General features: G+C 35.4%; 1 protein-coding gene across 2 annotated transcripts in view; it reads left to right on the forward strand.

The window, feature by feature from the left end:
• LOC103920372 (chromosome unknown open reading frame, human C9orf41) overlaps positions 1–13,812 on the forward strand; it is a 19,351-nt gene extending 5,539 nt beyond the window's left edge. For both annotated transcript variants that reach the window (XM_009328086.1, XM_009328087.1), the window contains 5 exons: positions 5,441–5,581; positions 10,377–10,555; positions 12,196–12,309; positions 13,232–13,335; positions 13,622–13,812. In XM_009328086.1, the coding sequence (XP_009326361.1) occupies positions 5,441–5,581; positions 10,377–10,555; positions 12,196–12,309; positions 13,232–13,335; positions 13,622–13,723 (640 nt within the window). In that variant the 3' untranslated portion in view covers positions 13,724–13,812. The remainder of the gene's footprint in view (positions 1–5,440; positions 5,582–10,376; positions 10,556–12,195; positions 12,310–13,231; positions 13,336–13,621) is intronic.
• Positions 13,813–16,292: the final 2,480 nt, after the last annotated feature.

The following is a 16,292-nucleotide window of genomic DNA, read 5'->3' on the forward strand; positions in this document are numbered from 1 at the left end:
AGGTGTATTTATCTCTTTGAGGCAGGAAGCAGAGTCATTCAGAAAGGCCTGTTCTCTTTGTGTATTATCAGGCTTAACTGGCAGTGCCACCTCACGCTTGTGCAAGAAGGAACTTCCCTGGCAGGGCAGGCTGGCTGGTCAAGTCTGGTTCCTTTTTCACAGTTTTGGAGGGGAGCAGTTGTTTCAGTTTGAAGGGATGGACAGGGCTTGAACCGTACTGAAGTTGTTCTGGCTGTTGTGTATAGTGGGTGCAAAGTCCGTTTCCTCTGGAGAGGACTGGCTCTGGCCACTCCTGTGGGAAGACAACCTGTAGATGGAACCTCAGAGTGCAGCTTCGCGTTTCTTCAGAGTTCCCTTTTGTAGCACAGAGGACTGAAATCTCCTGAGATGATGAGATGGAAGTGCTAGAGAAAACGTGTATTGTTTGCACTGGCTGATGAAAACAGCTTTGTCTAAGGTCTATTTTGCATTGAAAAAGATGGGGAAGTAAATACTTTAAATTTAAAACTGTCGGTACGAGTCACCTTTTACTTTTTAATGGCTTCAGTGGAATTGTATGTTCAGTTTCTAGTTAACATTTTTTAACATTATTGATCCCATGCATTGGAATAATGTGAAAAAGGAGTTCAAATTTTTGAAACTATTCAAGTATGTTTCGCTTCATGCATGCACGTCATGTGTTGTTGCTGCTCTTTGCAAGATTGGCCTGTATTGGTTCAGTTGGTAATGCAAAGAGGAGGAAGGGAAGTGAAGTGCTCTATATATATGCTTGCTCTTCTGGGAAGCAGAAGGGATAACAGCAAGGGTTGAAAGCAGCTGTAAATTGGAACAGTCTTGTGAGTAGGTGCTACTCTTATCTTGTGTTTCAGTCCAGTCTTTTGACAAGACTGTAATCTAAAAATAAAATGGAAAAAGCTGTTTCTGCCTCCCACTCCTCTTCAGAAATAATTCCTTCTTTCTGCTCAGCACGTTAACATGGCATCTGTTAGCAGGATCAACAAAGCAGTTTTAAGTGACGTCCCATGCGATAAAGTCTTCCTGAAGAACTGATAGATTTCCTGCATTATTCATGTTGGAATTTAGTTGTGTTTTAGCTCACAGGGTCTTTATAATATTGTCTACCTTTCGATGAAGCCATTTGAATTTCTTGGATCTGAATGAACCACGATTGCTACTTTCTGTAGGAGAAAATAGTAAAACATAGAGGCATTTTTATTTCTTGATGGAATGTGTTTGTTAAAGCATTTTTATGGGGAAATATTAAGTTGAAAATCTAAATAAGCATACCAGTGCATTTTCTTTTTCTAATTCCCCTTTTCTTTTGTCATCTTTATTTTCTTTCACTTCTAGTGTTACCCTTCCTACTTATGTGAAAGGATGTAAAGATCATCAGCTTCTTGTCCAAAAGGAACCAAAGAAATAGTTAACCTTTTAGTTAATTATCTTTCCATGGCCAAGAATGGTAAACTTAGGTATTTTCTCCAAAGTTTTTTTTTTATTCATTAACTTGGCCTCTGGAACCACCTATAACTTGCAATATAAATATCATGCTGTCCAGCAATTGATTGCATTTTCCAAGGTACTAGCAGGACAGCCCAAAAGAAGTCACCAGTGCTTAGTTTCCTTTTTATTTGGAAAATATAGCTTATTATCCTAAGGCCGAGCTTGGCTATACTTCTTGCATGCGCTCAGTCGCATTTATAGTGATGATAAAATTTCTGCTTTATATGAATTTTATTTAACTCTATATAAAATATATCTGTCCTTCAGGGTTTTTAAGCTCGTCAAAAATTGTGTTTAGCCTAAACTTTGGATTTAAGAGGAAACTATATCTTAGGTATTATTGCAGTCCACTGAAGGCTTTGCAGGTCTTATATACACAGAAGTATATAAACCTCAGCTGCTCAGTTTGGAGAAGAATTGCTCTTCAAATGATTGCGCTTTTTAGCTACCTTCATTATTTTATTTGAAAAGTAGTTGTCTTTAAAAAAAAAAAACCTCTGAGAATGTGATTACAGAAAAATAATGAAAAATACTATACTGAGAATTGGATCTGTTCACTATCTAAATTTACAAACATTAGAGGTAAGACATCAGGAAGTAAGGAGTCTGACTGTGATTCTATGCTGATATTTCCACTGATCTTCTGTGTATGGGCTGTATATTTCTTATCGCTTACTATCATTAGCTAACATTGAATTGCAGTGTTCAGTTTATGAAAATGAGGTTTGTGTTTGATCACACACTAACTTTTCTGTTGCTGAACTTCGGTTTACCCTTTCAGCACCATCATTTTTTTTTGTTAAAGCACAATAGGCATAAAATAAGAAGCCTCTATATGTATAATTTTTCCCTTAAAAAAAGGACACCAAGTTAAAATCTTTATTAATAGAATTAAACTTCTAAAAGGTGAAAATAGGTCACAATGCAAAATGCAGAACAATAATGCCATGACAGATTTTAGTTGTTTTTTATATTTCTCCCCTGTCTTTTTAAGAGACTGCTGCAGTTTCAGTAGTTGAGCCAAACAGTACCATGCAGCCCTTTTCCCTGCTCTTTGGCCAGCCTCCTCTCCCCACACCTGTCTGGTTAATAGGTCAATGTTTCTTCCATATTGCCCCTCAGTTTTTTTAATGGGTACTTGTTGGATACCCATTTATTTTCCTAACCAATGCTAGATCTATGCCATAGAAATCCTGCTGCTGCTGACTAGTCCAAGGCTAGTTTCACTGTGGGTAACCTTGGGTTATTATCGGTTATCACAGTTTGGTATTTTTTTTAATTGTCTTTGCTACTGCTGCAATTACATGGCCACCAAAGGAAAGCAGGTTTTTCTAGCCTCCTAAATTATCTTATGACTGTTCAGCCATTAAAAAAGCCGTTTCTGTGCAATTAATTTTAGCTGTTCTAATGATTAAAAAATTAGCATAATATAATGCATTGGAGTGCTCTAACTACCACTGGTTCCATGCCTTAATTTTTTTGAAATTCATCAAGAGTTTGTCAGTAACAATTCCTTTTAAGTCTTGAAAAAGGTGGTGTTTGAGCATGTTTTTTGATAGCAGGACACCATCAACAGTCACTATTTTTTATACAGTAAGTTTGCCACATGTCTAATTTGTCTGATTATAGATTATAAAAAAAAGCTCTTGAACCATTTTGGGAGGCTAGTGTCAATGTTAGTGGACTCAGATTTGATTATATTGTATTTTATTAGCTGTGCTCTGTGTGCTGAAATGATACTGGTGGCCAGCACTAGTCCCTAGCAACTAATATGAAGAATATAGATAAAAGTTAAATGGCTAACAAGTTTCCAGACAGACTTGAATGCCTTAATAAAGGTGCAAAGAAAAGTGCAGTTAAAATCAACTATTTTGTAAGAGAGAATTGGGAAAATTTGTTCAGAGATACAAAAGCTTTATATTGTGAATAAAAAGATACAAGACAATTACAAGCAATTCAAAATCAACTCACTTGCCTGTTAGAGGCTTTATCTTGTTTTAGGATGAATAAAGGTGCAGATTTCAAAATGTGATTACACCTGCATAGCTCCTTGTTAATAAGTTGTTTTAAGAAAAGTGTCTTTTCTAATCAATGTATGATAATCTTGGAAGTGGTGTAAGGCTTTTCAACCCACTCATTGTAGAAGTGTCCGCATGGGGGTGCAAAAATCTGTGTAGAGCTAGTCTAAATATTTCACAAATAAATTGTAAGGAAATTAAGAAATAGATTAGGTTAAAAATACATTTGAAATAACAGTGAATAGATACACCACTACGAATAGAAAAAGCTGTAAGATGGAGGTTTTTCTAGCTTCTCCCAAAAAGTGGATTTTCTTCTTCCTCCTCCTCCTTCTGGGTCCCTATTTTCAAAAATTTCTTCTTGAGCAAGTAGTTCTTCCCTGAATTAATCTGTCTTTTTTTCAGTAAGACTTTCTGGCTAGCTTTCTTCTGGCTTTCCTTGTAGAAGAGAGGCGAGGTAAGGAGAACTGTTGCTTCACAGGAGTGCTCTTAAGTAGTAGCAAAGTCTTGATTTCCTGCTTCTTGTTAATCAGAAAACGAAGAATCTGAAAGTATAATGGAATGGAAATGAAAATCAGGAATGAGAAGAACTTTGATTTTCCATTTGGAAGGCTTCACTAATTACACGATTAAGCCACTAACCAAAAGGCACTGTTAACTGCTTTGTTAGTTTGTGTGGCCTTCAGAAAAGAATAATGCTTTCTTTTGTTTTTGGGTAATAGTCTTCAGAATTGTACTACTTTTCAGAATTTACATAACTCTCTCGCTCACCTTCATGCTTATGTAGCATACTAACTCTTTTGAACCCTTTTCGGCATCCTGATTTTTTTATATAGTCAAAGGCTTTGCATTTTGCTTTCTTTCATCATAGGTTTGGAAGTGCTGATTGTAGCTTCCTTCATTTAGTTGCATATAAATTGGTACATGTGTGTTTTGTCTTTGAAGGTGACAGGCAAAAGGGATGGTAGTCTGACTGTTCACACGTGGCTTTTTGGTATATGAAATTACGAAGTCTTGTTCACGACTGGAAAGTGAAAAATTCATTCTTTTTAGATGAAGTATCTTTTCAGTTTGGCATGGGAATGTTTTTTGTTTTATGAGTGAAGGTTTGATTGGGTTGTGATAGAAGTCTAATGGTTAGAATATGTATATATTGCCTTTTCTGCCTGAAAGAGTAGAAAATTTTGAGATTCTTCGTTCTTCTATTTATTAGTTGCTGAACTTGGAAGATGGGAGAGGTTTTTCTAGATATCTCATTAAACGCACATGCTGGATGTCTTCTTCAACTTGATGCCTTCTTATGGGAAGTGAAGGGTTAGAGAGCTGCAGTGTACCTTGATTTAGGAAATCTTATGTCACTTAATGTGCTTGAGTGCAATCAGTGAACAGCATATTTAAAACCCACAAGTTGCTGAGAAGGTAACTAAGGTTTTTACAGTCTGAACTGCTCATAGGCTTATGGAAGTTTTGTTTGCTCTATGTTTCTGATGTCAAAATACTTGTTTATTTTTCATGCAATGTAACTAAGAAGATTTCTAGAATATTTACTAGTTATCAGTGCACCTCACAGAAAAATAAATGGTGCTATATGATAATGTTCTTTCTTCAATTCACTTAAGAGATTTTTAGCTTGATAATTGTAAAAGTTTTCAGGAAAAAAAATCTGTTTTGTAATTATGATCTGTATTCTGAATGAGGATTGTATATGTTCTTTTGAGTGTTTTTCTGTGAATTATTTTGACTGTACAATTAACCAATCTGATCAGAACTGGCTCAGTTTGCATTTAAAAAGTAAAGTTATACAGGAAATACATTATAGTATCTACGTATATGGGGGAAAAAATGTTTGACCAGCCCTCTGTAAGTTTTGTTAAGAGGTATCAGATAAAGACTTAACTATTATTTTTGTTCTGTTGCAGGGATTTCTCCAAAGTTAATATCCTGGTACCTGGTGCTGGGCTAGGTAGATTGGCGTGGGAAATAGCTATGCTCGGTTATGCTTGCCAAGGAAATGAATGGAGCCTCTTTATGCTCTTTTCTTCTAACTTTGTACTCAACAGGTACATAGCTTATGTTTTACTTGCTGACTGAAACCTAGGGAGGCAAAATTATAAATGAGAAAAACTTGAATAAATAAACCGCACAATAATAGATTTGTAAATCCTAACAGAGGACACACATAACCACTCTTTAAAATGTTTTAATGAAAAAAAAATCAGTGGGATAAATGGGGGAGGGAAGCATTGTATCTGAGTCATTAAAATTATAGCAGGAAGCATGGCTTTTAAGTTATGAGACTTAAAATCTCTAGATTGTACCACAGATTTGCTGCATAATCTTGAATAGCTTTTATGATTTATTTCACATCTGTTTCTGTAAAATGCACACCTACCACCAATGTCAAATATGGTCTAGTTAATATGTGCATGGTACTTAGTGGTGGTGATTAGTAACAGAGGAAACCTGTTAAAGAAAGTGTTAATTCCATACTAAAATTTTAGGCACTGTTTTGGCGTGAAAACCACCAAAGCACACTGAACCACTCCTTAAGCAAGTCCTGTCACTGAGTAACAGCTAAAATAATATAGTTAATAGTTCTACAGTTACACTGAGGTACTAGATTTGAATGTAGTAAATTTAACTTTATAGGTTTAATTTATAGTGACATTTCTGTATTTGGTATTAAACTTGTTAGGAAAGAGGCAGCAAATGCAACTGTTCTTAAAGAGGGTGGGAAGACTATGGGTGGGCGAGTATGAAAGAGGTCTGGGGTGGTGGTTTGTTTTTTGGCGGAGTTGGTGCTAAGTTCAGAGAGACAGAATTTGCCAGTTCACTCGTTCTTCAATCTGAAATGATACACCTTTGCTGAAAACACCTAAACTATTGGCTTGTATTCTATATTTCCATGATGTTTTGGAGCCCTGTTTGTAGACTGATTGTCCACAGTGGACTGTGATGATCTTAAATCTGTTACAGCTTACTGTTCAAAAACAAGAAGGGGAAAACACTGTTTATTATGGCTGCTGCGTGTCTGCTTAAAACAGTAGTGGTCAATGTGATGAAAATAGATATTTGCTAGAGGTTTATTTGTTCTTTTTCTTACATTATTCTTAAATGACTCATCTGGTGGTGAAATTGCATATTACAGTTGGGCTGATCTAATGCCTTACAGCTACTGAAAGGAGGTCACGTTCTTCTCGTCCTCAGCTATACAGCCCTGCTGGGTCTTACGCTCTTTGGAACTTTTGAAATTACTCAAAGCAGCATAAAAGTATTCATTTCCTATCTTTGGGAGCACTGATCAGCTGTCATAGTGGTTCAAATCTGAAAGTTAACTTAACCCCTAATCAATTACCTCTGACATGTTTTTTGTCTTCCTTAAATAATGAGTCTTTGGCCTATATGTGGAATTCTCTTGAAGATCCATGCTTAGGTTACGATAGTAATCATTCTTAGCATCTAATGCTCATGTGGTGTTTCCTATTTATATAAGATACTTAGCAAAGAGGTGTATATGCATTAGACTTTGTAACAGTATTAGATTTTACACAGCAAAATGGAGTGCTGCTCAGCTGCTGTAATCTTCATCTTTGCTGGGCAAGTTACCAGTTACAAGTTTCCTTGTTAGCATGGAAGAGAATACTGCTAACCTAACTCTGAATTTCATCAGTTCAGTTGAAGTCCAAGCACTCCTTTCTGCCAGATCTAATTGTGGGCTTGGGATGTCTGTTAAGAAGGTTTTAGGGACTTCTGGGATCTTTCATTTTAGTCTTAAGTGGCTGTTCCCAGTTAGCCTTCTGAAATGGACATGTTTGCCTTCCTGGAACTGGAAGAAACAGTGATGATTAATAGGAGCTGAAGATACCAGTTAAGGAAGAGTGGAAAGAAGAAGGATTTTGCAAATTAGTTTTTAACTACAGTCTTTAATTTTTGTTTTCAGTTGATAAAAGCATGAGGATTTTACTAACGTGCTTACAGTTTGGATCTACCTTCTTTCTCTGACCTTAGTTTATTTTTAGGAAGACAAAGTACTATACTGAGTGTCAAGCCAACTACTGCTGTGGGCTCCTAGATGTGGTACAGTGACTTAAGTCTTCTGTATACAATGTGGTATCTGCTGATTTTTATGCATGTAAAAAAACTTAATTCTCTTAAATTGTGAACTTTTGTTACCATCGATAAAGTTGCATACCATGTTGTGTAGAGTGCGTCAGGGTGTAACTGTGGTCACTGTAAGTATTTGAAATCAGAGTGCATTATTCCATTGAGGAAGCTCTAATTTGAAAATAAAGTGACCCCGGAGTAGTTAAGCTACAATGGCTCCAATGCTGCTGCAGTCCTTGTATGGGAAATTGTTTTCTTGTATGGGTAAGGTTCTTGTTGCTGATATATTTTTCTAGTGTTTAGATGAGTTTTGGGTATCATGACAGCAGAGGTGATCATTGGTGATGTACAGACACACTTCATTTCTTACATGTTTTGGAAGAGCAAAAACTGTGAAAAGCATAATCTGTTTTCCTACCTCTGGAAAGCATACCAAAATTTTCAGACAGTCTGGAGCCACAGGACACAGTTACTTCCCTTTGACATCTGACAGGAGGGGAAACAACACTAGGGTGGTATCTGTGTGGAAGAGGCAGGAGCAGCTGGTTACTTACTTGCTGTTCCCTGCAGCTGGAGATACAGAGCATAGGGTCAGTAGCCTCGGTCCAACAGCCCTTCAGTAGCAGTAGTCCCACTTAGGAATATTTGAGAAAGTTCAGTTGAAGTAGTATAAAATCACTTTGTACCCAAGTCAGAGTAGGGTTGGTTTAAAAAAACGTTAATACCAGTAGAATTCATGCTAATAATTGGCTAACCTTTGCTTTCTGGAAAGAATGTAATTTTAGATAAAACTTGACACTTCGAGCCGGCTGCTTAATTGTATTTGTTGCATGTCCATGAATGTCTTAGGATGAAAACAGTTAAGCATTTTATCTTTAAATCAGTGGGCAGAAGCAAGAGTTGACCTACCCATCTTTTCCAGAACCGCCTTTTCAACTCAGTGTTGAACAGTAAATGCCCTGCTGCTATGGAAGAAAGTGAAGTGTGTCACACCTGGTTAAAGATGTTATGTTTTTATAATATAACTTACATCATACATCTTTTATTGGAAGGATGGAATTGTAAAGGACCGCAGTACTTAGTGTTAAAGTATAAATTACTGAAGCTGGAAAGGGAGGTTTTCAAGCTTGAATATGGAGAGGGATTGGTCTTTTATATTAAATTGGGAATTCCTTTTGGAAATGTTCGACAGTCTACATGAATATACTTTGTGCTGGGGAAAAAAAAATACAGGGAGGTGTGTGTTCCCTTATAGCTCAGAAAAAAACCCCTTTCTAATCTACTCAGATCTCTTATTTTCTTTACCTTGCTTTTGGGCAAATTTTAATTGTTAAAGAAAAATGTTCTGAGGATAATACAAATTGACTGGGAGCATATGGAGAATGCTAGAATGGTTAACATGCAACTTTTGGCCAATATGGTTTTTTTTTTGGGGGGGGTGGTGGTGGTGTTGTGGTAGTGGTGTTTTTTGGTTGGTTTGTTTTGTTTTTGTTCTGGTTTGTTTTTCTTTTTTAACCAAAATAGAAATGCCTTTCTTGAAGCAAATGATGCCCATGTTATCAGGGCTTTTTCCTTGCTTTTTTTCCTTGTCTGACTGCATATATCTGATATTTATTCATTACATATGGAGACAGTTGATGAGTGCAGTATACTGCTGCTCTAATACAGGTTATTTTTGTATTTTTTTAACTGATGAAATATAAATATGGAATGAAGAAGGTAGAAAATGTTATTTCAAAGACTTTACCACAGGTGTTTTCTATCCACCAGCCAAAAGAGTGCACTTTCTATAACCTGGTAGATTGCTTGCAGTTTATGAAGTGTTTGATGATACGTGTTCTATGGGACAGATGTGTCCTCTGTTGTCTCTTAAAAAATGAAGCCATTTTCTTTCATTACAAACTGATTTTATAGGACTGTGGGAAAAGCTGCTTTTTATACTTCAATGCTATTTTTTATCACTTTTTAAAATAAGAGTCGACTTAGTTGGTCACATCAACCCACAAATTTTATTTTACAAAGACATGTTTACTTAGCAAAATTGCAACACTGCAGATGTTACTAACTTAAAATGACATCTAGTGCAAAACTACTACGCTTTGCAAAATGGGATTTATTTATTTTCTGAAATCTAAAAGCTTCCTTTCAGTTAGGATCTGAAAAATGCTTTTGTTCTGCTGTGCTTCAAAATCCCTATCATAATGGTTCAGAAAAGACAGAAAAGTCTAGAATGAGAACAAATGTTTCAAATAAAATTCATGGAACTAATGTTACTAATTTTCTTTTTTTTTTTTTTTTTTTTTTTTTTTTTTTTTTTTTTTTTTTTTTTTTTTTTTTTAAAATAGAAGAAATATGACCCAGAAAGGCTTAGCTTCTTAGCTTTACTGACTATACTAAATCACAAATTTCATTAATCTTACAAAAGGATCTTGTGCATTTTCTTTTCACTGGAAAAATAAGTCTGGGAAAATGGTAAAAAGTGGGAAAAGAAAATCCTAAAATTAAAAAAGGAGTTATTTTGTGGTGAAATTTGTGTGTCAGAGTAAAATTGTTTTTTTCATCAGTTCATAAATAGATGGGCAGTCTGAAGTGTTAGGAACTAGATAAAAGCCCTTTAGAAAACGTGTAGCTTTTGCAAGAACTTTATCAACAAGACAATGGAAGTTGGTGAAAGTCTTTGACTCCTACATTTTTAGATAATAGGTAAGCAATTAGCTGAAACTGAATTGTGCTGATTTCTGTATTTTGCAGATGCTCTGAAATTAACTCATGTAAGCTTTATCCCTGGATTCATCAGTTTAGCAATAACAGAAGATCTGCTGATCAGATACGGCCAATTTATTTCCCTGATGTTGATCCTCACAGTCTTCCTTCTGGTTCAAACTTCTCTATGACAGCAGGGGATTTTCAAGAAATTTATTCTGAGTGCAGTGAGTAAATGTAAACTTCTAGGCTATCCATGTAACTATCTTCAGAGTATTTGTTATGGGACAGTTAATGATTAGAAATAGAAGGGAACTGTATCTACAAGCATTGAGCAAAAAGTACTAACTGTAGCAAGACCTTCTTATTCCAAATCAGCTTTTTTCTTAGTTGTAAAAAAAATACTGACACCTCCTTGCCTAACGGATCTTTGTTGCAGTAGTCTCTTTCAGAATAAGACAGCATAGTAGTATTATGGAAAGGTTTACTTGATTTAAAAAAGTGATGTTACAAAGGGAACAATGTAACTAGTCACTTCTTTTCTTTAGTGTAAAAAATAGAAATATATTTTTTGTTGATTCATTTCCTGTTGTAAAAGCAAACTATTTCAGTAGCAGTAAATTATAAATTAAACAAATATATACTTATTGACTGTCAATAGTAAATATTTGAGGCACATTATGGGGATGATAATTATCAAAGATTGAGACTTCTGTCAATACAAATAACCTCATTTTTTCTTGTGATATCAGGTTAGTTGTGCTGTCCTCATTGCACCTATGAAGTAATGTTTTATGATTAATCTAATGTTGAATTAATCTGCAAAAGACTCTCTTCAGTACCTACTCTACCAATTACATATTTAGGATTTGATCAAGGTTAAACACCCAGTTCTTATAGGTAGTCTAATATTCTGATGTATGCCTATTTAGAAGTCACTATTTTTTCCTTACACAGTATTGGATTATCACTTCAGACATCTGTTTTCTGTTTCCACCTTTCTGTCCCTATTAGACATAGCAATTTTTTACTAGGATTATATAGCTATTGATCTGCCCTTTATTGTGCATCTAGACTTCCAGATATTTTCTTGTAGGAGCCTTCCTTATAGTTGCTTAATTTTCTGAAGGTTCTATCTTACGTTAGAACATCTGATACTGGCGTAAATTGAGATTTCTAATTTTTTTATTTACAGAACTTTAAAACTTGCAATTTCAAGGATACATGTTTAGAGAAAAACAGGGAGACTCATGCTTTAAAAGGTAGACTTTGGAGATCCTGCTTGTTAAATTCACTAGCAAAAAACGGCTGGAGAAGTATTCAGATACTGAATAAAATGTTTTAAAGCTATGTGGTTTGTGAAAGTACACTTTAGTGTACAGACTGTTCCAGATATTAACTAGGGAGGCCGAAAATCACTGGGTATTTTTGCAGTTGAATTTCTAACAGTTGTGATAATGAAGTTCATAGGACAGGTGAGTAATAGCACCCTTGGGCCTTCATTTATATAAAATGTGTTATCATATTTACGTTTTACAGTAAATAATATAAATTTATCTCACTTTATATAATGTGTGTGAACAATTTTATAAAATGCATTAATAAATAGGTATAATATTTTAGAGTGTGTATGTGTATATACACACACACATATATATACACACAGAGGTCACACGAACCCAAGCATAACTTTTGTTAACATAAACCGAAATATTTTATTTAGTTGTAAATGAAATGAAGAGCCTTCATTTGTTGTTAGTTGAAGGTAATGCTGAGTATATAAACAAATACTGGGGTTAAATGATTAACTTTTACAGGGGTAGAAACGTAGAAACTAATCCCTGTATAATTTGCTCTTTTTACGCAGATACGTGGGACTGCATAGCGACTTGCTTTTTCATAGATACAGCACATAACGTTATTGATTACATCGATACTATATGGAAAATACTAAAGCCTGGAGGAATATGGATAAATGTAGGCAAGTGTGACCAACTTCTCTTCCTGCTAGCCCTGACTTACGTCTGATCACATAACAGGCAGCTATAGTACTTGAAAAGAGTTGTCAGGATGAATGTGTCAGTGCTGAAAACTCTGTAGAGCTAGAAACATCTAGGGCTTGGAAATCAGCTCAGATGTGTTCAGAGTATGACCAGATGTTTGCTAATTACAATCATGTCAGTACAATGTGGTTTTTAAATAGAGGAGTAAATCTTCCCAGTTGCAGGTTTTGCATTCGTGCATCAAACATTTGTTATTTGACAAATGTAGTGTCCTGTATTCTTTTTTGCTATTTTTCTAAGAGAATAGAACTTGTTCTGTGTAAATACATCCTTGCATTTTTTTCTTAATCTGTTGTCTAATCTGTACTGTGCTTCTAAACAGAAGTTTTGGGAATGAGATTTATGTATGCCTTGGCTCAAAAGGAGAGAGAGTTTAAATTAAGTCTCCCATGGTGAAGGAATGGCAGACAAAACTCAGGAGTTAAACATTTTGCATAGCAGAAACCGGCCAGTCACTGGTCAGTCAGTCACTACACCAGTCCTGGCCAGTCACAGAATGCAAGCAGAGCTCCTGAGTAGACCACAGCGTCTCCTGCCTTCTGTTCTGTAGAGACGGCAGTGATGCTAGACTGAAGAAACTTTAGGATACAGAAAACACAACCTGGTAGGAAATGAGACTTCATTGTTGAATAAGCAGCTGAACTAATTTGTTTTCATTTTGCATTGATTCTGAAATTTGGTATAAAAATCATATTCGAGTGATAGAAGTACGTTCTTTTGTCTGTATTTGAGTATGTGAGTCTGGATGTAAGCATTCTTTGCACTTTCAGTATGTGTTTTTGATTTTTAAAACATTTTTGTCTTTTTAATAGCCATTTCCATTGTATCTTTGTACTCTAGGTCCTCTCCTTTACCACTTTGAAAACTTGGGAAATGAACTTTCTATAGAATTAAGCTACGAGGATATAAAAAATGTTATACTGCAATATGGATTCCACATAGAGGTAAGAAGATGCTGTAGTTTGCAATGAGTAGTACCTGGTATAAACCAGACAAACTCCTTTGAATAAACATTTACCTTAAATTTAGTTCAACATAGTGGCATATACTAATAACTTCTAGGAGAATTAAATGTTTGTGTGTTGCATATTATTTGCTTTCCTCCTTTTTTAAAAAGCGTATAGATGGGCCTTGAAATCTAGTAAGTATATAGCAATTTCTTTTTTATTAAGAGAAATTTGTATAGTTCCTGTAGAGAGGATGTTTTGAAAACTGCTGCTTTTTTTTCAGGTGGAGAAAGAATCTGTACTGTCAACTTACACTGTGAATGAACTCTCCATGATGAAATACTACTATGAATGCGTGTTGTTTGTGGTGAGAAAACCAGAATAGAAGTGGTCTGAATAGGTTAATTAGAAAAAAAATGTTGGCTTGAAAGCTGGAAATGAGAATAAAATGGACTGGGTGATGTCTGGACACAACCTCAAATCAGTGGTGCCTTCTTATTCCTAATAGGATTTAGATAGTGTCTATTTTCTTAATATCTCTATTGCTATCCAGACATGTACTATGCCATGCATATTTGTAATATACTTGTGAAAATGGAGGAGGAAATGTTCACATACACTGTCTTTGTGCTTTGGAATGCATTAAAAATAAAAGCAAAAATGTTTTCTTGAGAATAAAATTTAATGTTTGCCATAACCAGGCTAATTCTCCACATATGCTGCCTCATTTTTCATAGTTTATAATGATTTTCTTTTTTCTACTTTCTGATGTTAGGAATGCATAAAGGTGCTTACTGTACTAGCTGTGTCACATTTAGAGAAGTATTTCTAAACATATACTTAAATTATGAAGTCTGAAATGGTTGGAAAGTTGTAAAATTATTCTTGATAGATACGATAGCCATCAGAACTGTTACAGCATTTTCTGTGGAACTGAAATGAAGTAGATTATTATACAAATTCTGATCTTTGACTGTACCACTGTTAACAGTTAATCAAAACACAGATCCTATAGGCAATTTGACCTACTATGAGTAGGTCAAATGAAAGTAGGTCAAAGTGAAAGCAGAGTACTGAGTGAAGAAAAAGCAGGCCTTTACAGAGAAGCAGTATGTTAACCTCAGTTCAGGAATACCATCAATTTTGATTAATCTCTTCGTGTTGAAACTGAAATAGTAGATGCTTTGATGTCTTAAAATACATTGATTTTGAGTCACCTGCTTACTGCTTGAGCCAAAACAGTGAAGCAGTATTTTTTATTAAACATAATTAACAGGAAGTCATGTTTTACTATGAGCTCTTTTCTTTTTTTAAAGTTGGTAACACAGCTGAGTTATGCATGCCATGTGTAGGTAGTGCAACAGAAGAATCCCTGTTTCTCAAAGGGGAAGAAAAAGTTGCATGTAAATAATATGCACTGTATGTAACCTAATTATCTCTACCTGAGTCAGCATATGCAGGCCAACCGGTAGACAATTTCCTTGTAACTTCAGGCACTTTACCCTTGTGACTTAGTGACTTCTTGGTTCTTTATCCTAATGTTTTTTTTTCCTGGCAGATGTGGCTTAGGTGGATATTTAATCTACAAATCGTGATACTATACATGAGGCTGAAGCTTCTGTCACTTATAAGTAATGTGCATGAGAAAACATTAATTAATAATCACTGTGCTGAGAGGAGGTGTCATGTTAGCCATTTCGTTTTCTTAATATATTGGTTACCTTAAGTACCATTTTCATCCATTTTCAGAAATTTCTTTAAAATATAAAAACATTACGGTAAGGAATCAAGGGTTTTTTCATATTTGGTCATAATGGCACTGGACAACAGCTTGTTTGTTTCCTGTTATTTCTAGTCCCTTTTTTCATGGTGATGTCCTAACCACATCTCTCTAATAGCTCCATTACCGGCTTTTGGATTTTTCCCGTTAAGGCCAGAAATTTGTGCCTTTGTTCCTAAATTGAAAGTCTACAAGGAGGGAGAACGCACTTTCTTTTAATAGTTTCAACACTGCGTAAGAGAGCGTACGTGCCTGGGTATATTCAGTACTGTGCCCCTTTCTGCTCAGAATCCTTATTGAGAATAAAGGCTTCTGGTCTACACAAGTTCTCAATTAGAGCTTTGCTTAAACTCCTTGTATTTGAACTGTCTCTTCTTCCTCAAAGTGCACCACCATGATTTAGCTCCATAAATGAACTGTTGGAAGTTCTACCCTGCTCCAAGAAAAATGTGTTTAAAGCTGAAACACCGCCATTGCAACAAGCAGATTAAAAATGAAAGCCATTGCACACCTAAAAATATTAATAAAAAAGAAGTTGCTTTAATTTCCTTGTTGTACTATTTATTTTTTTGAGGGACTATGTGATTCTTTGCTTTCATTCTGATTTTTTTTTTTTTCCCTTAGGTAGGATATGATTAGTATTTTACTTGATTATCGAGCTCCTTGAAATAAGACAAGGTTAGGTGAATGTCAGTTATGCCGTTGCTGAGCAGTACATGTATGTGTAATACAGCCCAATTTCTGCCTCCTACCCAGTTTGTAGTTACACTTGAAATGTGGTGTTCCTGTTTTTCAGAAATAGGCAATTGAACTCTTGCTTTATATTTGAATGTCAATATCCTTTCTTCTGGTAGTTTTGTTCTTTGCCACCCCACGCTGTCACAAGTACCATTTTTTTTGAAAATATGTCTTTACTATGTCGGGTATATAGTGATGTGCTTCTATTTCAGATCTAGAAAATGCCAGTTTTCCCCAGTGTTTTCCTTTTAAATTATAACAGTTGCATTAAGAGTTGGAAGCAGAACAATCTTGTGAGTAGGTTGTGTGAGTTAGTAGTGTTATACCTGCAGTCCTATGTATGAGTTCTCAAAATTCATCACTTGTATTTCTGTGCACAGGGATAGTTGTGTATTACTGACTGCCGTCACCTTCTGTTCAGTTGTACGTGGGGGCG

Source organism: Pygoscelis adeliae, unplaced genomic scaffold (assembly GCF_000699105.1).
Source record: "Pygoscelis adeliae isolate BGI_AS28 unplaced genomic scaffold, ASM69910v1 Scaffold45, whole genome shotgun sequence".
NCBI classification, from domain to species: Eukaryota; Metazoa; Chordata; class Aves; order Sphenisciformes; family Spheniscidae; genus Pygoscelis; species Pygoscelis adeliae.